Below are 24529 nucleotides of genomic sequence, written 5' to 3'. Positions count from 1 at the left end.
GGTTCAACTCTCAGCTAGAGCATCTTCTGCGTGGAGACATGCGTGAATGGGCGTACCTTTGTTGAAGGTTGTGCATCAGGGCTGGTAACTCGGCACATAAAAATCAACTACCAATCATTAGCGGACCGGAGTTCCGCTGTGGCGACCCCTAACCGGGAAAAGCCGAAAGACACAAACAAACTGTCATACTCCATAGGCACACTGTCAGATACAGGCTCTTTATCAGTCTGCAACCTAACATAAATAGTTTTCTTACAGATATAACAGGGTTACCATTAGTTCTACAATACTTTGCCATGTTCCCTAACACAGAATATTTAAATCAAAGTACTCCAGAATTTAATTTTTTTTGTTTGTTTGTTTACTGGCAGAAGCACACTTAGATAAAGGCTTGTTTTTAGCCATTGTTTCATGCAAGTTAAATATAGAGGTTGCAAATTCCATTAATAACAAGCATTTTACTGAAAAAACTAACATGCCAGTAGGCATTAGGGTCACTCTGAGATGTCGACATTCTCAAGATACTAGGGAGTGCACTTATAATTTTATGTTCAGCCATGTTCTAGCTACAACTTTTAAAATATGTTTTAAATCAGCCATTTGTGATCTTACTAATTTGTCCATAATGAATGTCCGGTTATGTATCCTCAACAGCTATTGCTATATATATATATATATATATATATATATATATATATATATATATATATATATATATAGATATATATATATATACATACACACACACACACACACACACACACACACACATTATACATTAGAGTAGATATAGCTAGTGTGCCAAATTCAATAAAGCCTACACTAAGTGTACTATTAAGTGTACAAGATATGTATTTAAGTACATTCTTATCACATTTTTTGTGCTTTTTAGTCACGCAGAAAGATTACACTAATCGTACATGTAATCTACACTTTGTGGTAATCTTTATGAATCCCTGTCAATATTTTTAGCTGCAACAATAACAGCAGGAAAACTACAATTAGAAGGAATAAGGTATGAGTTATGTCTGTGTTGTCTGTTCACTCAGAATGGTATACACTTAGTGTAGGCATTATTGAATCCTGGGGAATGTGTATGTGTGTGTGTGTGTCTGTATGACTGTCAGTCAGTGTGTGCAAATATCTACCAAAAATATATTTTATATACGTACCATTCTTCTTTCAGTGGTTACTAGGGTTGCCACCTTTTGTCGTGGCTAAAACCGGAGTAAAACAACACCCCTCGTGTCACCAGTAACCACGGACACCCACACTCTCCCGCCCACATTCCACCCAATTTGTGACATCATGATGACATCACTCGGTGGGGAACACCCTCTTTTTTCATTCCTGCTAACTGCTTTTGGCTGATTTACTATGCTTTTCTGTAAAAAAGCATAGTAAATCAGCCGATTTACAAACTTCGATAGTCTGTTTCCTTTTAAAAGAAAGTGAAAAAAATACACTGTATGCCTGTACACATTTGTACTTGATGCTCTTTCACACTAAAGATTTACTGGCATTAAATTCATTTACTGTAATACTGGTTCGAATACTGCAACAAGGTGCAAAGCATTCTATGTACACATTCAAACTTTACCAAATGACATTAAGTATTTATAGTTACTAATTAGAACTATATTTTTGATAACACCTCTCAGTTCATACTTCCTGACCTAACCTGTGGGTTATCTGCTATATAAATATTACTGCCATAACCCTGCTCCTCTGTCTGACCAACTGTCTTACTCAAATTATCGCATTCATTTCATTAACATTGTTTATGACTGCAAAATGTTAACAAATGTTTGTATTTTTGAATCTCATGGTACGTGTATATATACTGTCTCCTTTGTCTGTAAATTTGTAATGCAATGTGTATTCTTATGGTGTACTGCATCCTAGGCTGAAACTGAAAATGGTCAACTTTTGATCAGTGCTATACCCCCGTTAACAAAAGAAAAAAATAAGATCAAGTCTACATATTCACAGCAGCAATATCGTTAGAATTCAGACTGCAACAAAGAAAGCACAAACTGGAATTTCTCTGTTAGTAGGGCTAACTCGGGATCAGTAAAGCAGACCACTGCCACAAAGTTTCTAGGAACTTTAAGAACCAGGTAAGTGATACATGATCAAAAATTAAGTAAGAAAACATTCATAAGGAAGTTAAAGCACAACTGTTTATACCATAAATGTGTGTATATGCAAATGACTACCCAATCTTAGTCTCGAACAGTCATTGAGTAAGAGTATAGAAAGGAACACTGACCTATCACTGTTTGTGCCTCCAGATCATTTATTTGATGTTGACAATTTGGATAATGAAATATGTGCACCCCTGTTTGATAACGTCTCTCATACCATTTTACATAGATGAACGTTTTTAAGTAGAAGACCCCTCTTCACGGAACTGCCAGCTTAAAATTTACGCGCAATTAGATTTCCACGCTGGTGGTGTTGTAAGCACGCATGCATGATTCTTGTAACTTAAATGAGAAGACGGCACTAATACTACAATCAACCTGCTGCTGCAGCTGTAAAAGTGGGAGGGTGCTCGCTCTCACGGCATCGGTGGCACAAAACCCGGACTTCACATGTCCAGTTTTGAATGATATTTGTTAACCGGACAATTTGTCAGAAAAATGGACAGTCCGGTCAAAAACCAGACAGCTGGCAACCCTAGTGGTTACTCATACTGAGCTCCCTTATAGCCTCACTCCATTTCCTTTTATCATGAAGTATTATACTTTCTGAAACATATCGTGTTTTACTTTATTCATATTTTGATATATATGATATTATTGTTCTTTATGACTTTCTCTGCTCTGCCAATTTATAAGTAAGTAATGCATGACACTCTTGTGGACATCACATAAGCTATAGTTAACAAGCAAGGCCTAAATGTGATTAGACTATGAATGAATGTCATTAAGCCATATGACTGTCAGGGTAGGTAATGGATTAGGCTGCCTGGACTTGTCTCAGTCAGTCCAGAAGCACCACTGACTTCTCCTGAGAAGGAAGGTTTTCACCTACACTGCCATCTAGGGTTGTGTAACATTCAGAACTGATGCTCCCTCAACAGATTACTCTTAGCATTCTCAAGGAGGCCTTTAAAGAAGAACTAAGTGGCTAAATTTACAGCAAATGCCCCTTCAGAAATCCACCATTGTATAGCATTAAAAAGCCTAAATTAGTTAGAACTACTACCCCATCAACTAATATATATACATATATATATATATATATATATATATATATATATATATATATATAATATATATATATATATATATATATATATATATTATATATACACACACACACACACACACACACACACACACACACACACACACACACACACACACACACACACACACACACACACACACACACACACACACACACACACACACACACACACACCTTCTTGCCACCCATAAGATTAAGCAGCATCCATCTGCTTGTCCAGCATTAAATACCATTCTACACAACTATGTTCCCAATCGGTCATTATGATCCAGTGATGAAAAACTCCTCTCTGTTCACAGACATATCAAATCTTCTGGGCATGGTCTGTACTTATACTATGTTGCTAAGGTCCTTACCTGTATCCATCAGATCAATACCCTCCATCCAGTCCTTTAAAACCATTCTGAAAGACTTCCTAGCTAAAATCTGACTCAATTCTTGCTCAACCCCAGGATAAACTATATCCCTAAATATGAGCAAGTACCTCTTCTTAAACTACACTTCCTTTCTCTTCCTTACTTCAATCAATAGCTCTCCTATGACTCTCTTTCTGAATATGTCATAACCACGTTTTTTTCTCTCATTTCATATTGCAATTCCTGTTTCTATTATACTAACTTACCTTTAATTTCTCTATAAACTGGCTAAAACTTCTCTAAATATTACATCATTGTCATATAAGTTATGTATATGCTTAACCAATGTTTTTCACATTATGTCTAATTTGGTGTAAATATTTAAACAGTAGACATTTTTGTATTAGTTTTGAAGTTCGCTAAATTACTGATCTTAAAATGTTTTTATAGGATCATAGGAAGTTACTAGGCTAGTGGTCCTGAGCCCCTTACAAGCCTAGCCAAGCATTTAGCCCATGTTCCAACAAGTCAGTACATGATGCCACTGTCCAGCAGGGACACAGGTGGAATCCCAGGGGTATATTTTCTGTTCCCCATCCACTTATCCAGGTTACACTTAAAAAGGGTTAATGAGGTACTCTGCTTGACGTGGAGAGGGAGTCTAGTCCATAAAAGGTGGAGTTTCTGGGGCAAAAATCTGTCCTGCCAGTAAGTCCTATTGATGTCACAAACCAGGTTGAGGTCGTGCGTGCGGTTTACTCAAGTAGAGCTTGACTTGTGGATAGCAGTCCCATCAAGGCGGGGTTTGAGATTGCTTTTTATGCCCAACAGAGGTTACCTCTGAGTAGTCTGTATGAGACTGAATAGAGGGACACGACTTTTAGCCTGTCTGTGTAGGGTAGGTGTTTGAGGCCCTGGATTCTCGCGGTGAGGAACCTCTGTGGTCTCTCCAGCTGCTGCATGTGCTTTGTGAGGTACATGCTGAAAGGGGCATTGTACTCAATAGTGGATCTTATAAAGAAAGAATACAGGGATGTTATGACCACCTTGTCCTTGGATGAGATACCCTTACTAATGAGGTGAGCCATGCAGAAAGCTTTCCGTACAATGGAGGCAATATAGTGGTCGAAAGTTAGGCACCCAGGTTGACAGCTAACTAAGTCCCTCATGACTGATTGTGTGCTTAGGACCCTGTTATTAATGTGATAATTTGTAAGGATGTCACTCTCCCCAAAGGGGATGATGATGCACTTTTTGTCATTCAGTTTGAGGCCATGTTTCTCCCTCTTGGAGGATGTCCAAATCGTTAGGGGAATTGATGACCGCACCCAGCTTGCAGTCATCTATAAACTTGGTCAGCCATAGCCCACTGGTTTTGGCATGCACCTCAGAAAAGTATATCCCAAACAACAGAGACACCAAGACTGATCCCTGGGGTACACCAAATGTTACAGGTCTACTGCTTGAGATGGTTTCCCCTTATTTGGCTAGGTGAGTTCTATCAGTGAGACAGTTTGCTACCCATCTGGTAACATATGGATTGATGCCTAATTGAGAGAGTTTATCTTTTATACCCAAGTGGGCAATAGTATCAAAGGCTTTGACCAGGTCAAGGTAGGCGGTGTGCACTGTCTTTCCCTCATCCATAGCTTTGGTAACTGTTTCAAAGAAGTCAACCAAATTTAACAGGCATAATCTCCCTTTGATGAAACCAAACTTTGTAGGATTGAGTGTATGGAGGTTGCCAATGCCCTTGTTAATGAGGTCCATGATAATCCACTCAATGACCTTGCAGATCAGGCTAGTTAGGATACTGGGTCTATAATTTCCTGGATAGGTGGATGCTCCACTTTTGTGCAAAGGGATGACAGTGTCTGTCCTCCACTTGGCTGGGATGAAGCTGGTATTCAGGCTTTGGTTGAATAGGGTGCCGAATGTTGCTGCAAGTTCATGCTTGAGTTCATGTAAGATGCAGTCTGGGATGTTATTGGGTCCCATGGAGGCTGTATTTTTTGCCTTTGAGATGGCAGTGATGACTTGCTACCTAGAGATAAGGGGAGGGGGGCATATCCTGATTTACTGATGGGGGGACAGAGGGGTGAAGTTTTCAGTGAACCGGTCTGCCAGAAGGTTGGCTATATCCACGGCATTTGTGTATGTGATGTCCTTGACCACCAGTTCTGTGCAGATCTGGGTGCTTCTTTTGAGATTGTAAACATACGTGAAGAAGGCCTTATGATTGTCTTTAGTAGATGTTGCCAGTTTGCACTTGAATTTTGCTATGGATGATTTCACTAGTGATCTTAATTACTTGTTCAGGCTAAGAAGAGATTGATTGCTTCCAGTTAGGCACCTGCTCATTCTTGGTCCTGGATGGCAATTTTTCCTTTTATTATAGAGTTTATTTATTGCAGATGTCCACCAGACAGGTTTACTCTTCCTTGAGGAGGATGATTTTGTCCTGTCTGGTATTCCTGATTCCATGCAACTATATAAATGCTCGTATAGTACTTTGGTGTAGGTTTGGACATATGTGCTAGTTCCTATGGAGGGGTGGGGGCTGTGAAGCTGTTTATGCCTTCCCTCAGGAGGTTGTAATCAGCTTTGGAGAAGTTTTTTTGCTTGACCCTAGCTGGGGGGGGTCGGGGTCGGGGGAGAAGGTGACTTTGAAAGTGGCCACTTTGTGGTTGGATCATACCAGGAATGATGACTCTGTAGGGATGCTGCAGTGTTTAGTCATGTTGGTTAATACCAAATCCAAGATATTTTCACTTCTTGTGGGGGTGTTGACCAGATGGTCCAAGGCATTTGCATTGACAAAAATCAAGGAATTTATAGGCATTTGTGTTTTGGCATGTGTATTTCATAGGTTCATAGGTAGGTTCATGGGCTGGTACTAGGCTATAGGCCCTAAGGCCTATATAAGCCTAGCCATAACAATTCCCTGGCTATTTCTTCCCACACTATTTACTTCCCTGGACCCCTGTCTAGCAGGGCAACTGACGTGATCCCTGGGGTGAATTTCCTTTCTCCCATTCAATCATCAAGGTTCCTTTTGAAGAGGGCCAAAGAGGCACTCTGCTTGACATGTATGGGCAGTCTATTCCAGAGTGTGGGGAGTCTCTGGGTTAGGAACCTATCCCTCCAGCATGTTTTGTTTATTGTGATAACAAGGTTTAGATCCCTGGAGCATGTGGCTCTGAGGGATTGGGATTTCTTTAAGTGTAGCATGTCCAACAGGTCTGGGTTTGACATGGTCTTGTATGTTAAGCAGAGATCGCCTCTGAGTAGACGATATGCGACAGAGTATAGCTGGAGTTTTTTAAGGTGGTCAGAGTAGGGCATCTGCTTTAGGCCTGTGATTCTTTTAGTGAGGTATTTCTGTGGCCTTTCCAGTTTTTGCAGATGTATTGAGAGGTATATACCAAATGGGGGCATTGTATTCTATAATGGGTCTAATGAGGGATGAGTACAGTGGGACAATGACCTCCTTTTTTCTGGATGAAAAGCCCTTAGTAATGAGGTGTGCCACATAGAAGGATTTCCTGACTATTGTGGTGATGTGGTTATCGAAGGTGAGACCACTGTCTACCTGTGTCCTTAAGTTTCTTATCACTTTTGGTGTTTAGTGTACTGCCACCTATGTGGTAATTCACGGGTACATGTTTTTTCCCAAAGGGTATAACTATACATTTCTTGGCAATGAGCTTGAGCCCATGGCTCTGACACCAAGCATCTGTTTCTGTAAGACCCTTTTGTAGAGTATTCACATCATTTGGGGATTCAATAATGGCTCTCAGTTTGCAGTCATCTCTGAACTTTGTTAGCCAGGGTCCCTTAGTGTTGGCCTTTACTTTAGAGAAGTAGATGCCAAACAAGAGTGGTCCCAGGACTGAAGCCTGAGGTACTCCACTTGTTACTTGTCTGGAGCTGGATTTGGAGTTGACTACTTTTACAGTGTGAGTTCTATCAGTAAGCCATTTGGCAACCCATCAAGTGACGTAGGGATTAATGCCCAGCTTAGTAAGTGTATCTATGATTCCAGAGTGGGGGATGGTGTCAAATGCCTTAGTGATGTCCAGATAGGCTGTGTGGACCACCTTACCCTCATCCACAGCTCTGGAGACTGATTCAAAGAAGTCAGTCAGGTTCAGAAGACAAGATCAGCCCTTCACAAACCCAAACTGAGTGGGGTCCAGTGTTTGAAGGTTGCCAATGTCTTTGATTATAAGTTCCATGATAATACGTTCCATGGCCTTGCAGATCAGGCTCATCAGACTGATGGGGCGATAGTTCCCGGGATCCAATATGGATCCCCCCTTGTGGAGTGGGATAACTGTAGCTGTGTGCCACTCAGTGGGCACGAAGCCTGAGGTGAGGCTATGATTAAACATGACACTTAGGTGAGGTGCCAGTTCATTTTGTAGTTGATGTAGTACACAGCCTGGGATGTCATCTGGTCCCATGGACGCTGTATTCTTAGCTTTGGAGAGTGCGGTTTTTACCTATGTGGCTGTTATTACCGGAATTTGGCAATCTTCCAGTATTGAGATGGGCCGTTTAGGGGGTGAGAGGGGGGTGAAGTTGGCACTGAATTGATCTGCCAGGATATTGGCAATATCCTTGGGATCAGTATATTTAATGCCATTCTGTTGTAGCTCAGAGCAGATCTGGGCATTGCCATTTAGATTCTTGACATAGTTATGGAATGCCTTGTGGTTGTCTTTGGAATCTTTGGCAATTTTATTTTCGTAACTAGCTTTGCAGGATTTTATGAGGGATCTCAGCTTCTTACTGAGGCTGGTAAGGGAGTTTTTTGCATCCTGGGATTTTCCTCTTTTCTGCAACAGTTTCTTCCTTTTGTTATAAAGTTTGTTTATGGCAGGGGACCATCAGATTGGCTTCCTTTTTTTGGAGGAGAGCATCTTGGTTCTGTTTGGGATGGCACGATTCATGCATGAGTGGATGTGCTCATGGGTCTATATTATAACATCGAAGTTCAAATACTTTGAATGTTATAATATCAAACCCTTTAGTGTGAAAGCTGAGAAAGGCGAAGCCTCGGAACATCAAAATTTTACCTAGGGTAAGATTTCAGTGGTCCGTGGCTTCGCTATTAACAGCAACGTGGTGCGATGGTTACGGACCGGGTTTAGGGAAGTGAGCAAACGGAGGTTATGGATTGGGTTCAGGTAAGTGTGGTGCGATGGTTACGGACCGGGTTAAGCTAAGTGAGCGAACGGACTGGGTTGAGGTGAGTGTGCGGTAGTTAGGGACTTTAGGGTTAGGGCGCGGGTGAGGTGAGTGTGCGGTAGTGACAGACTTTAGGGTTAGGGGCAGGTTAAGTCAGTTAGGGTTAGGGTGTGGGTCAGGTAAATGTGCGATTGTGTGAACGTGAGGGTTAGGGTGGGGTAGGTGAGTTAGGGTTAGGGAGTGGGTAAGGTGAGTGTGCAATAGTTAGAGACCTTAGGGTTAGGGTTGGGTTAAGGTAAGTGGGTAGCTAGTGGTGTATGTCTGGTTTACTGTAGGGTTTCGTGAAGTGTATGTGTGTGGATTATTTATTTTGGTGTGCTTGAGTTGTGTGTATGTTTGTCGGAACAGCAAATTTTTTTCCCTGAGAAAAAATTGCTATTCTGACTGTTCGGTTTTCTGGTGTTTCGATTAAATGGGGTCGATATTATAACATTCAATGTTTTTAGACTTCGATGTTATAATATAGATCCGTGCTCATACAGTGCCTTAGTGTAGGATTCAGCAATCTAACTTTCAGTTCCTGTCTGCATGGGTGTCATGAAGTTTGTCACTTCTGACTTGAGTAGCATGAAGTCGGCTTTGGTTTTTATGGAGGTTTCCTTACTGGGGGGTTAGGGTGGGATGTGGATGTTAAGGGTGATTAGCTTATGGTCAGACCTGACCAATGAGGAGGTGACCATAGGTGTGGAGCATCGATTTCCCATATTGGTAATGACCAGATCTAGGATACTGGAGCCCCTGGTGGGACTATGGATTAGTTGATCCAGGGCGTTGGAGTTTATGAATTCCAAGAACCGTTGGGCAAAGGTGTTGGTACACGAGTAGTTTTCCCAGTTAATGGCAGGGTAGTTGAAATTACCCAGTATTAGGGTGTTTGGTTGTATCTTAATATTTTCCATTATATTTAGAAAGGTGTAGTAAGAATCTTGGGGCATGGTGAGGGATCTGTAGCAAGCTGCAATTTAGATTGAAGTCTTACCTACTGTTAGTTACACCTGGAGAATTTCAGCCACATTATGTTGAGCAACTAGCCTGGTGGTGTGATTATCCTTGGTGAATATGGACACTCCTCCACCTTTAGTATTTTGGTCCTGGTTTGGTGGCCGAAAAGTGTGGTAAGAGTTGAAGCCTGGTATTGCAGGGGTGCTCTCTGGAGCCTTGAACCAGATCTCAGTTACTGCACAGATATCAATGTTCTCCATTTTTAGGAGTGCCTTGAGAGAGTGCATTTTGAGGTTTAGACTTCTAGCATTGAGTAGCATTACCTTCAGAATTTGCATGCTTGTACCTGTTATGGTGGTGGTTTTGTCCTTTGAACTTTGCCTAAAAAAGGCACTATAGGGGTGGCAAGAGCCTTAGCCAGTAACCTAAATTCCAGGGGTGACAAGTGCAAACCATCTTTGGCAAGGCATCATGGTCTGTCGATCATGTCATCCCAGGCCGACAGATACTGGATCCCCTTTGAATGACACCAGAAGCTTAGCTAATTGTTGAAGTCAACCATTTTGTCCTTATATTGTGGTATCATTCTGGGCGAAGGCAGTATGCTACTCAGGGCTAGGGTCATACCTGCCTGGGCCACATGATCCAAGAGCTCCTCCATGTCTCTTTTCATGTAGTCCAGGGAGGTACGTCTCAAGTCATTCACTCCAACACGGACAATGTAATATTTGTACTTGTGGAGTGACTTGAGTGCATGCGTTATGTGGTGGATCCTGGCACCTGACAGGCAGCTGACTGCAATTTTCTCCTTGTTCAGCTTGGCGAGTGGGACATCAGTGTGCCTGACTATAAAGTCACCTATGACTAAAGTGTTAGGTATGTTGCCTTGCCTTAGGGGCTGTTGCTGGGTGGCACACTGGTGTTGTGAGCTATGTGACACTTTGGTTGCGATTGGTGTTTGTTTGCGTTTCAGCTTCAGAGGTCCTTGTTGCTTGGGCAGGTTACAGTTAAGGGCCTCTGCATATGTGGATTTAATGTTTCTATGTGTGTGTGTTGGTGGTGTGGGTTTAGAAGGGCTATGTTTTGCTTGAGGTGTAGTGCGGGTGTTAACCTTCTTCTCTTGACTGTCTAGCACAATCTTGGGTGGAGAGAGCTTTGCTTCTAGTTTGGCTATGTAAGTGCATCTCTCACAGGTTGTAGTGTTGGGTGGTAGGAGGAGAGGTTTGTCTGTGTACACGAGGCAATTGCTGCATTGCCCCAGTATGCCCAGATTCACAAGGTGGACAGGAGAAATCACCGGAAGCTGACCCTTGGACATGCCTGGTTTGGTGCTTTTTTTGTAAAGTACAGGAGCTGTTTTCCCTTGCCTTAGCAAGGTACTTTGCAATTATAGGCTGTTTAGTGCCTACGATTAATTTCTCCTTATTAATAATCTATGTTTTTTTTCTTCCAATCTATGGTTGGATAGTCACCCAGGATCAGCATAAAGGGTTGAATTTTGATAGAGTCGAAGAGGTCCATATAGGTGGAGTAGGCATCTTGAGTCAAAGTTTTGTAATGCTATGGAGCTTTTCTCCCCTGGCCTCTGCTGAAAATGGGTACCCACCCAGTTGGACTTTCCTAGTAATCAAATGTCAATAAATAAATAATAAACAAATAAACTACACCTTTCACATCCCTAACATATTATTTCCTTTCTGCAAAAAGAAAATTGTCTATATGACAGGATTATATGTGTTTCAGTTTGCTTTCACTGTTTAGTACAGCCCCAGTAACTTACCTGCTTTTGTCTTCATTTTTATGTTTGCTGAACTCCAAATGTTCCTGTCAGCTTCATCAGCATAATATTATACACTCTACACATTTACATCACATATTTCTATATGCATGTGGATGTGAAAATAATTATTACAACTTGTTAATGGGCAAATAAATGATATCTCAAACGTCAAGTGCAGTTTCACAGTTAGTTGAAATGACATTTGCCCCAACACAAAATACATGCCAATAACACGTTTTGTGTAGGGGCAAAGCCTCCCCCTCACTATGTAGTTCAAGATCTCCTCTCCAAAATGACCATCTCAGGGGTCAGTCAGGTTCAGTGAGTTTACGATATGAAATATATGAAAACAGCCATTGAAAAAGGCACAGAAAGTACAATTTTAAAGGAAAAATGTTTCCATCAAATACAACTTGCTAAGCTCAACAAAGCTAAATGACTTGTATCTTACTAAGGGCTGACTTTACAACTTGTAAGTGAATATTTCAATATCCTCAAGTAGAAAAAGCTGATACTTCATCTTCTCAAATGTCACTGAACATCAAAGAGATTTTGAAAGTAAAGTTTGCTGTCATGGATGATATGACTAATGAAAATCTTTGAAAAAAATATGCTTCAAAAGGAGCATAAAAATTGTCTTTTGGCCTGTATTTTTAATTAGCATTTACAACACCTGCTAGATCAGTCAAATTTTCTAAGGTTAAGGAATTTCTCTATATCTGTAGCGCAAAGATTTCAGTATGCAGAGTATGAGATTGTGAAATGCATTAACTGAGATTCAGCTATCTAAAGAGGATGGGTGCAAAGATATAAGGGAGAAGATAACTGATTAACAGGCAGAGTTCCCGGTCATTCAGTATACCAGCAATCTTATAGGAATTATTCTGACTGTGTGTGACTTTTCTGGAAAGTTCTCACTCATGGCAGAGAGGTGTGAGTGTGTTGAGGTGTAATCTTAGTAACCCCTAATATACTCATACATATGTAGTTCAAAAGTATGGACACAGTACCCCTGGAGCCACAATTCACAATAAAAAGGTTGTGTTAATATTGAAATGCTGATAAAAACAAGTAAAAGATAAGGGCTTTCGTCTTCTTAATGAAAACTTCTTCAGATATACTCATACATAAAGTGGTTCCTCAAGGCTCTGCTTCAGGGTCACTGCTCTTTGTCCTGTGCATAAACGATCTCCCCTGTGAACCGCCTAATATCAGCTGCATTCTTACGCAGGTAACATTGCCTTAATAGCGGTTGTTACTTCTGCCAGCACTATTCTCAGGCAACTTGTAATATCTCCTTGATTCAGATATCACTGCACTACACTTTAAAGAGGCAAATACCTACCTGCAGCTGTTTAGTCAGCTTTCCTACTAGCAGCACTCATTTACAAGCTGGTCTTTCAAAGCTGCAGTATCACAATAAACTACCTGGGCATCCTATGTTTTCTATAATATGTTTTTTTTTTCAGGACTCTATAGCGGTGGTATATTAAAGTGTCTCCCTTTATACAATATTACTTTTATACTATGCTACTTTGCATAAGTTGAGTATGCATTTACCAGTTGTATGTTAGCAATGTTTCTTTTTATGTATGATCATAGAGGGCCATCAAGTTTTGTAAAATGTCTTCTGTAGACATTTTTATGGGTGAGATGCACCACAACATAAACTTTTGATTTCATCTGTCATGTCCAGGCTAATGACTGTGAATAGTTTGCACCAGTTAACTGATCAGATGTCATTAATTCATCTGTACAATGTCTTGCCTTTGGGCTCAGGTCATGGATGAAAAGGGTCCTCAGACCAGTCTATCAATTTGGGTAAGAAATATAAATAAATATAGATTAGCATAACTTGGAAGGATACCAATGGCATGTTTCAGAGACTCTGTGTAACCTCTTGATGGTATTCCACAGTGACAGGATGAACAATGAATGTACATTCTGGTAATTATGAACATTTCAAGTAAACATGGCACAGTTACACATCCTGTGTTATGAATCCTGACTTACTGTATATTTGTTCACTATAGTCACTCAATTCCTTGTTTTATAGAATACTTTTTAGATTTAGGTGAGATATCTTAATTTAGTACTAGCATTAGACAGGAACAGAAAGGACAAAGGGTAAAGACCCACCTCCAAAGTAAAATAAATGTAAGCAAATCACACTGTTCTGTTATAAATATTACTAGCTATATTCTACGTAGAAATTATGATTGCCCTGTTAGCCATCTTATATGCTGCACAACTGTCTTAACCATTGATTTTGGCCCAACAAAGTAACATTATACTGGGGTCATGGCAACTCAAAGAATGCAGTTTTAGCGAATGTAAAAATATTGAAAAGTGTTTCCTGAAACTGTCTATAGCAAACATTTCTAGGAAAGGTTTTTTTTTTTTTTTTTGCATGGGATACCCCCTGAAATTATATATATATATATGTATATATATATATATATATATATATATATATATATATATATATATATATATATATATATATGTATATATATATATATATATATATATATATATATATATATATATATATATATATATATACCTAAAATGGTGTAGCACAACGGTGGAGAAAAAGTCAAACTCCACTGTTGATGAATGTAGTTTCTGCAAACTTACCATTTAATGTTCACCAAAGCTACCTTTGATGAGCTGACATGCTTCCTATCAATCTACTTGAAAACTACAAGGTTTGCACTGAGTAAATCTTTCTACCTACATTGTGTATTGTTCTGCAGCAGTTGGCAGACCATCTGTACTACCAAACAGAGAAGATGAGATGACAGCAAATCAGAGCTGGTCTTAAATACCAGTGATACAGAATAAACAAAAATCATTACCATTTTAAACAACAAGCAATTGCGTTTGGGTTAGGAAACATATTTTTTCTGAACTACTTATGATTCATAGACTGTAGTGCTGTTACAACTGTTGTAATGAGCAATCTGACAAGTCTAGTCAGTTGTACCACTAATGAAAAAGTCAAAGTTGAAATACTGCTACTTAAAATCCAGTGATGGTGTAAGTGATGACAGCTTCTTAGGACACCTCCCCATATCTCAGAAATGGTCGTGCTCTTACAAAACCAAGCATGAGGATGCCAGACTGATTTGGTGCATGCAATCATTTTAATTTTCTTCAGTAAAAACACTGTTATGAAAAAAACAAACACCCACCTTTGCAATCCTCTTTCTCCGTGAAACTATTCCAAATACCAGTGTTATAATGACCACTACTATGCCAGCGATGAGGGGTTCAAATGGAAAGGCTGAAACTTTGTCTGGAAATAGAGAATAGGTTGTTATACACAGCTTCCATCAAGAGGGTTGGTTCTTCTATCTCCTATAGACATTTTTATGAGTGAGATGCAACATAACATAAACTTTTGATTTCATCTGTCATGTCCACGCTAATGATTGTGAATAGCTTGCACCAGTTAACTGATCAGATGTCATTAATTCATTCATGCCATTTATTCTTTGTTATTGTAAAACCAGGAACATATAAGCATGCGCTTTCAAAGATAAAAACTTGGAGGTGTGGTCTCAGTAAGTGATATTCTAAGATTTAAATAATATGCAGATAGATGTTGTAATAATTAAACTCATGTCTCTAAAGATATGTTTTGAACAGGTAGACAAGCATTTGGTTGACAATTAAAAGACTGAAATCCATATAGGGCAAACCAAAATGGCGGCTCTCAACATAAAATAGGTGCCATAAGTTGACTTAACTAATTGAATAAATAATGGCTTATGATTGACTCTTATTGCATTTAATTTAATTAAGAAAATCTATACCCATCACTTGTAAGGTGTGATTTTGATGTTTTTATTTAAATCCCAAACAAGTTGCAAACATTTCCCCCTGATGCAACCCTGGTATTAATATTAACGTAATGGTGTTCATTCATTTCAGTGTGTCAGACAAATGTTTTCTGAGTGAAGTTAGAGTTACCCAGGTAAACCTAACACTTGCATTTTTCAATGTGTCACTTGTTTACATACCACTATTATTCTTCTTAGCACATTATTGTGAAAATACTTGCTTTAATGACTGTCAAAATATTTAGGAAAATACTTCAGAAATCAATGTAACTACACCATAAGTTGTTTACATAAGTAAAACAAAAATCAAAATAATCCTGGTTCAAACCAAAGTGTCAGAAATAATGAAATCAAAATTAAAGACACTCTAGGCAACCCATGAAAAAGATCAATAAAATAATTTACTCAGCGCTTTTGTCGTTAAAGAAATAAGACTTCATCAGAATAAACAAACAGCCTCTGTTGCTGAATAAGTAATAAAACATACCGATCACCTGTCTCATGATACACCTATCAACATTAACTATTGTTGCATACTTATCTTTTAAAATGCTAACAGAAATGTTGTCATTCAGGCTTGGAGGTTTGTCTGATTCCAACTATAATTGCCAGTGCAATTCACGATTTAATAAAAAACTTTTCAGTCGCCACTTCTTTCATTTTGGCATACTTTCTTCAATACAAAGAGTATAAACCTATTACCATTCTGACATTTATTACCATGTTTTGCTAAGACATTCACCAAGTCCTTTTTACTGATTACATAATCATGTTGGTATATACACTTTTTTAAACTGTTGTCAGTTTTCCTATATAAGAAGCAAGGCATGATGTACGGTAGCCCTTGAATTATTTATCGTGACAAGGCCCTTCAAGATTGGCAAAAAAGATGTTTTCCTTTTTTCTTTTACCTTACCTTTTAAAGAGTCGACCAATTTCTTGGGGTATTGTCTATACAAAAACATTTTTCAATACTTCAACCTCTTTAATAAATGCTACATCTTCTGACAAACTGCCCTGACTTGTGTCCTATCTAATACCATCAGTCAAACCTCAAGTAAAGATAGAACATGTGCAGAAGTGGTCAGCTCAAAGGTAATAACCACCTAGTTCAAAAAGAAACCAGAATAACAGCAATTTTACCAGCAGTGTGGATTTACAACAAGATTTTTTTTAAATCTTGGATGTGACACTAACTTTTGAATCAGTCAATGCAGAGGTGAATACAGGAACATTAAGCAATCAACTACAAGCTTTTTTAAGAATAATTTATTCAAATTTAAAGCTTTACAAATGGATGACATACTTGTTAAAGAAAGTCTTGGTCAGTGTATAGTTCCTAAGGGGTTGAAAATTGTTTAATTTCCTAGCAGTGCTACAACTGACAGTATGTTGTACGATGAGTTAACTGTCTTTTTTGACCAGATAGGAAAAGTGTTATTCAGTGCCAACAACAAAACCCTGAACAAAATATGACTAGAGTTTGAAGATATGAATAAGAACATAATGATTTGGTTTTTCTTTCATACAAATCTGATTATGATGATATGTTCATTAAATTGAAGGATCACATTCATATTATTCAGAAGCTGAAACTTAAAAAGTTAGAAAAAAACAGGAAACAGCATGTGAATCATGGCACATCTTCTATCCAAGGGTTATAGATAGTTTGGCTAGCTATCCGATTAGAGGGCAAACAAACAATAACTTGACTCAGCACATACTAATTTACACAGCAAAATGGTCAATAAACAAGGTGAAAGACTAGATACATTGGATATGTTAAAGGATATTTCTTTTAAAAAAAGATTTTTTACAGGAACCACAACTGAGGAGTCAGAAAGAATAGCACAGAAAAAACACTTCATTCCAAATTGCAATATGGGGCATTATAGATAAAAGAACAATCAGACTGAACAATGGACATGGAACATTGGTAATTTTCACAAACCATAAAGGGCAGATGTTTGTGTTAAATCTATTAAAAATGCCCATTCAGACAACAGTAATGTAAACTATGAAATAAACAGTTTTTGTGATATGGTCTTAACTAATGTTCACAGAGAATTGTTTAAAAAGGTATTGCCCTTTTTTCCTGCACAAAGGGCTGACATCAGTCAAACTGTTATTGAGTTTAAGATATTTATTAGAAAGTTTATTTGAGGAACTGGGACAGATCATTGCTACTGAGATGTAATATATGCAACCCACCTGTTGCACCTATTTTAAATATGTTTGAGCCACAAATACATACTATACCTCAATGCAAGAACAAAAATAAGAAAAGATATTATATGTTGAGTGAATGGGATCTGCTAAGAAATCTATCTAATGACAACAGTAAACACATTATGAAACTTGACAAGTGCAGTGGCGTTGTCATTATGGATTTGGTTACTTACAGTGCAAAAATGTCAAACATACTATATGATGATGAGAATTGCAGTGCGGTTTTGAAGAATGAAGTGTTTGTTCTTTAGGGAAAGTTGATTCTTTTTTATCTGAATGTTATTTGAATCAGGACATTGATAAGAACACATATGAATTTTTAGAAGTTAAAGTCTGTGGTTCCACATATTTTCAGGATCCCTAAGATCCATAAAGACAAGGCCGGGTCACACATGATGAATTTAAAAAAAAAATGCCAATACAATTCTTCCTTCTCATACAAAAGTGGCCACGGCCCTCCCCATTCATTTTTCTGTACTTGTTCAGTTACAGGTTTTTTGAAAGTGTGATCAGGATAGTTTTTTAGGTGACTAGAACTTTCTATCAATAACATGTGGTTTTCCATCCAAGGAAGATATGATTGTTTTACAATGGGAGTAATTTATGTGGCTTTTTGTGGAGCCTGTCCCGTGTTTTATGTTGTAAAACCCCAGCATATATTTAGGGACAGCATTTTGGAACACAACGGTGATATTAAATACCTGCGGGACACTAGTGCTTTGGTTCAGTACCTAAAAGACTATCCTGATCACACTTTCAAATACACTGTAATTGAACAAGTACAGAAAAAAATGAATGGGGAGGGCTGTGGCCACTTTTGTTGGAGAAGCGAGAAGTGTATTGGTAGGTTTTTAAACACATCTGTATGGCCCGGTCTTAATGATATGATATCTATCTTCCCCTTTTGAAACTAAAATCATTGATCAGGAAGTAAAAATTCCTAGGGAGATTTGTGATTATTGATTTATTTACTTTTAAAGGCTGTTTGATACTATATGTATACACACATTTTAAGTGTCTTAGGCAATGAGTGTATGTTTGTTTAATATTTTTTGAATAAATAGTAGTTGTGGATTTGGATTGGTTAGTTTGAGGGGTTTGGCTGTGACATAGTAGTTTTTGAAGTTTTAAAAGGCAGAAATGAATGTTTTTTTTTAATTTATTGCTGAAGAAGTTTTTGAAAATAAAAGGCAAAAGTGCTAAATTACATCTGTTTATTTTAATTATAAACACGAGTCACTCTGCTTGTTAAGAACAGTAAAGAAACATTATTTTATTTTTATAGTGAGAAGTGAGCATGATGGAACTGTGGCTTTTCAGCATTTTGTTATATTAGTTTTTCGTTTTGCACTTATTCAGTTTGGTTGGAAGGTAAACATATTCCTACAAATGAGAAAGATTTCCTTGGTGAATTAATGGATATTATTTTATTCAACAATTATTTAGTGTATAAAGGGGAATATTTTTAGCAAATTTCAGGCATAGCTATGGGGGCCACAGTGGCACCAACATTTGCAAGTTTAGTTCTGTACAAATGGAAAAAGAAGGGGTTTTCATACCAATATATTACAAACATGAAATTATATTCTGAATGAATTATCCTGAGTATGTTCATCCCTTCATTTACTATTCTCCTTCTACTTTATACTAACTCCATCTGTCCCCTCACCATTTTCCACAATATTCATCCATTTCTCTCTATCACTCTTGATATTCTTCTACCCTCCTTCACCCTCTTCTACCTTTATTCCTCCCTTTCCTTCTCTGCTCTGCTATTACATCTCCCATTCTTATATCTTCTCCACCTATGTCTCCAACAGTGAAATCATGCATCCCCAACAGCAGTCTGTTTAATTCTACTCTGTAGACTGAATGAAGAATTCTATTCCTGTACAATGTTTATGTTTAACTTGTAATACTATGTAACCAATCTATTCACTATGACACAATGTTCATTTATTATATGTGTATTGTTTCTATCTCTTAAAAAAATTGTGACTTTTGTAATTTTTTTGAATTTCTTCTATTTTTTTTTTTTTTTTTGTAATTAACTCCAGAGCTTTTCTTCCTGGACTTCTGCTGAAAATGGGCTGTCACCCAGTCAGACTCTCCCAGTAAACAAAAATAAATAAATAACTAAATAAATAAAAATATATTTACATTTCTTAGATGATATATTTATTCTATGGAAAGAGGATGCTGTAACATTAAATGAGTTTTTTGATTATTTGGAAAAAAGTACAGGATTTTTACATTTTACTTTTGAATTTTCTTACACAAATAGCAATGTTTTAGATGTGTACATGCATATCAGTTTTAAGAATGATAAGTTAGAATTAAATATATGCTGTACACCAACCTATACAAATTATTTCATACATTATTTGAGTGGGCATTCATGTAGGGTCAAACAAAACATTGTTAAAGGACAGTTGGTCAGACATTCTCATTTAATTTCAGAAGATATAATATTTATCAAAGAGAATGAAGTGTTGAAAAAAATGTTTTTGGATAGCCAGTGCCCCAAGACATTTGTGGAGTCCTTAATAAGTGAGGTAAAAGAAAAAAGGCAAACGTCTCTTTTGAGAATCTTAAAGTGTCCTTTCACAACAAATAATTTGAGGGTGCATACTGCTAATGATTCCAATACATTTTCAAGATCTGTGTGCTCTATCATTTTCTCAGGATAACTGGGAAATCCAGAGTATTATGATAAAATACTGTGAATGTTCAAATGTGAGGAGGGTCTTATGGTAAAGTTTGGTGATATAATTCACTTTACTTTTAGGGATGGTTATATTATAAAAAAAGTAGGTTAGAAAATGGAGTCTCTACAAAAGATTTAAAAATCAAAACCAGGGTATGTACAAATGTGGAGCATGCAAGCAATGTAAACATTTTAATACAGGGAACTTTGTTGTTCTTGATAAACAGCATTTCATACAATATAGTAAGGGATACATTGATTGTAATACAACTGAAGTGGTTTATGTGGCTACTTGTACATCACGCTCCACCTTTTACACAGGGAAAACTGATAACGGCTTAAGAAAGTGTATATACCAACACACTTATGCAATTAAGAACAAGAACTTGACCAACGTCCTGGCAAAACGCAGTAATAAATTTCAGAATTTTAATAGGTTTGTGTTCTTTGTATTGGAGAAAGTGTACCAAAACGAAAGAGGTTGTGACAGGAATTTTTTTTTAATTAAAGCATGAATTGCACTGCGAGTTATATTTGGAATCAGACAAACCATCAGGTTTGCATGACAACATTTCTTTTATTATGCATTTTAAAGGATAATAATGCAAGAATAGCTAGACTTTGGTGTATCATAAGTCAGCTGATTGTTTTTTATTACTTATTCAGCATCTAAGTCTGTTTGTTCATTCTGATGAAGTTTTATTTCATTAAAGATGAAAGTGACAAATAAATTTGTTTATCAATCTTTCTCCTGGGTTGCCTTTAGTGTCTTTAATTTTGTTTATATAAATAATGAGAGACTACATAGAATAGTCAGGGGTTAATCAAAAGCAAAACCAAAATATTAAGAAAACAGTCTTACACCAATATGTACAATAGTGTTTAATTCAAAATAAATATGGATAGATGCAGAGATAATAACTGGAAGGTAGAAAAGTGTTGTTGGTATGAAGGAGTATGCTGTGGTTAGATGGTTAAAAAGACAGCAACACATGATAAGTCTATCTGAAAAAGTATAAAATGCAATTTAAATAAAACAGTTAATTTATTGTTCAACAGTAAATCACAATATAAAAAAGCAAATGCTTGTAGTCCTTTAAACTGCAGGCACCTTTGCTGGTTTGAAGGGTTATATGATACACTGATCAAATATGCTCAATTGTCAAATGTGTATATTCAGTGACAATGTGTGCATCATACTGTTAAGCTTGCAGGCATTGAAAACAGGGGCAAAGGTCCTTGAAAAGTATGTGCATTCAGCCAAAAATCTGGACATTTAATTAGCATAAAATTTGAATACCAAATAGTACATAGCTGTACCTGCTTCCAGTAGGAATGTGGAATACTAATGAAAAACGTTTAAAAAAACAGAAGTGACAACAATGATGGAAAACACATGCACATTATCAAAGATGCATTGAAAAAACTAGACTTTAATGAACTGTCTGCAAACTTCTACCTCACAAGGCCTTTCATTTTTGCTTCTGAAAAAGGGAAATAAAATATGTGTTTTATTTCTTTCTTTAAATTATTGGTGACACTAGTATGTTGGTCATATAGTGTGATTTCCCGTATACTTGACAGTTTCAAAAGTCATGTGTGATGAGGGGAATTCAGAAAATTGTGTGAAGGGGTAAGTCAACCCTTAAAATATGACATATCTCCAGAAATTGATACATCATGTGCAGGGGTAAATTAGGCCTGAAAATAGGTACATTCCTCAAAATAAAGCAGTTATGAGGTGTGTTGTGCATGCATAGTTTCCTAGATATGCCTCTTTCTTATATATTAAGTGCGTATTATTATATAAGGAAGCTTCTAGGTCTAGCAGATTAATGCGCTTGGGGTAGGAGGTTGTCAATACATTTTCTGATGTGTGAAGGAAGATATGGAATGAATAGACAAAAGTGTGTTGTGCTTGGGAGGAAGGCTGTTACTGTCTGTGAGAGATCAAAAGGTGTGTGTGTGTGTGTGTGTGTGTGTGTGTGTGTGTGTGTGTGTGTGTGTGTGTGTGTGTGTGTGTGTGTGTGCGCACATTGGCTGTCTTTTGAGTGACTGATAGAAGGACTGGTATGAGGTGAGAGATTGGCAGCTTTCGGTGAGCCCATGTCATGAGTGAGTGTGTGTGTGTGTGTGTGTGTGTGTGTGTGTGTGTGTGTGTGTGTGTGTGTGTGTGTATGTCCAGTACTTTAATAAGGAGCTGTGTGAAAGGTCACAGATGTATGTGTGTGTCTGTTGCATATGACAAGTGACTGTGCAACTGTGTCCCAAGCAGCACTTGTCCCAAGGTAAGTACAATTTTAGAACTGGTTATATAAGTTTTGGGAAGTTGAGCGGGGCTTGCCCTCCCACATTAAATGCCTGTAGGTGTGTTTTCTGGATGTTTCTGGATATTCAGTAGTGTGCAGGGTGAGTGTTAGTGAGTACATGTTCATGTGTTTGCAATGTGTGTGCTATCAATGAACAGGCTAATTGACAAATGTACTCCTTTAATCTTTGCACTAGACAGAAATTTACAGTTACACATAAAATAGGCAAGGTGGTATTCATTAACTGTTTGTGTCTTTAAACAAAGATGGGGTTCAGTGGCATATGGAAGTGAAAAAAGTTAAAAGGGTGGGGAATGAGAAAACATAGTTTGATAATGCTTTTGCAGAGGTGCAATATACTGTGTCACTGATGAAAAGGAACATGAGCACCCAAGTCAGCAGGTCAGATAGAGGTAGTAGGTAGCTTTCAACCATGTGCCGAATTAAACTTACCACACAGGCTTTACACGCATCACTAAGAGAGAGGAGGTACAAGTACATGCTTTAATATATCAACAGTTGTGCACATTCCTCCCTAGAGCTTTATTTTAGCTCACATAATGGACTCCCTATAGAAGTAGAAGATCCTCACTACACACACACACACACACACACACACACACACACACACACACACACACACACACACACACACACACACACACACACAAATGTACACACGTTTATTGTAGCCACAGAAGGAAGATGGACTGTATATGTAGCCAACACGAATAAGGAAAAGAAGTTAGTACAATCAGAAAAGGGAAGCTTGAAGAGTCTGTATGACTGGGAGAAGGATACACACCAGAAGGAATGACTGTAGGTAAGATGAAGTGTCTGTTAGGGGAGGAGGAGAAACAGGACAAGGGAAAGTATTACATTATGCAAGCACTGCCTAGCATAAGTGACTTCCTGGTTGGGGCAGTGAAATCCAACAGTATGCAGTGTCATTAAGTCAACCTTGACAAGCTCCAGACTGATGGTGACTGTAGGATATGCCCAGCGTGAATGGATGTGATATTCTGACATTTAGGTGCAGTAGTTGCAGCTTGGGTGACAAGATTTAAATGTAATGGATTTACCATATTTGCTATCCTAAAGTGTATCTGTATAATAACCATACACGCACAGCAAGCTTTTATTAAACATTGCTGCAGCACACATTTTTACATTAGTATATCTGACTTGACCAATATTTTGACAGGTTAAATAGAAAATAAATTCAGAATGTTACCTTTAACTTGCAAATCAAATATTTTAATTTCCTTTCCTGCACTTGACTCAGCCACACAGCTGAAGTTTCCAGCATCAGACTTTTCAGCCTTGCTGATGGACAGCTGAAGGACTTCACTGTCCTGGTAAACCTTGTACCGTCCCTTCTGTAGAGTTAGACTAGCACTTCCCATATGCCAAGCTGTCTGCGCCTGAGGATTTGCATTCACATTGCATGACATTTTCACACTGTCACCTTCCTGAATGGATATTTCTGTTCTTCCAGTCAATATGGGTGCATCTGCAAACAACAGCAACATAAAAAGTTAGTCCAATAGCTATCCTGTCTTAAAAGACAAAGTCCTACCTGGTTTTGTCACTTATTTGGTTCACAGTGTCTGTTATTATTATTTATGTTTTTCTTGACTTGCGACACATCTTTTGGGATACATGGCTAGGCCCCAGTAGTCGTTAGCCTAGTATACACCCATGAACCTATGAACCTGGGTTCTGTACCTGGAAATACTTTAATGGAAGCACAATACGATAAAACCATACAAATATCAAAATCATTTACAGTGATCAATAAATATGGTCACTCAGTTGCATCTTTTTAAGCATTTTATTGTTTATCA

At 37.9% G+C, this 24529-nt stretch overlaps 1 protein-coding gene across 1 annotated transcript in view; it reads right to left on the bottom strand.

The window, feature by feature from the left end:
• Positions 1-24529, bottom strand: part of TMIGD1 (transmembrane and immunoglobulin domain containing 1) — a 131147-nt gene that overhangs the window by 36352 nt on the left and 70266 nt on the right. The window contains exons 3-4 of the mRNA XM_044055435.1: positions 23917-24195; positions 14787-14890 (exon numbers count right to left, since the gene is read on the bottom strand). Of these exons, the coding sequence (XP_043911370.1) occupies positions 14787-14890; positions 23917-24195 (383 nt within the window). The remainder of the gene's footprint in view (positions 1-14786; positions 14891-23916; positions 24196-24529) is intronic.

Source organism: Protopterus annectens, chromosome 13.part0, assembly GCF_019279795.1.
Source record: "Protopterus annectens isolate FY-2018-M chromosome 13.part0, PAN1.0, whole genome shotgun sequence".
Classification (NCBI taxonomy): domain Eukaryota; kingdom Metazoa; phylum Chordata; order Ceratodontiformes; family Protopteridae; genus Protopterus; species Protopterus annectens.
The sequence above is the reverse complement of the archived record's forward strand: the minus strand, read 5'-3'. Positions and strand labels throughout refer to the sequence as shown.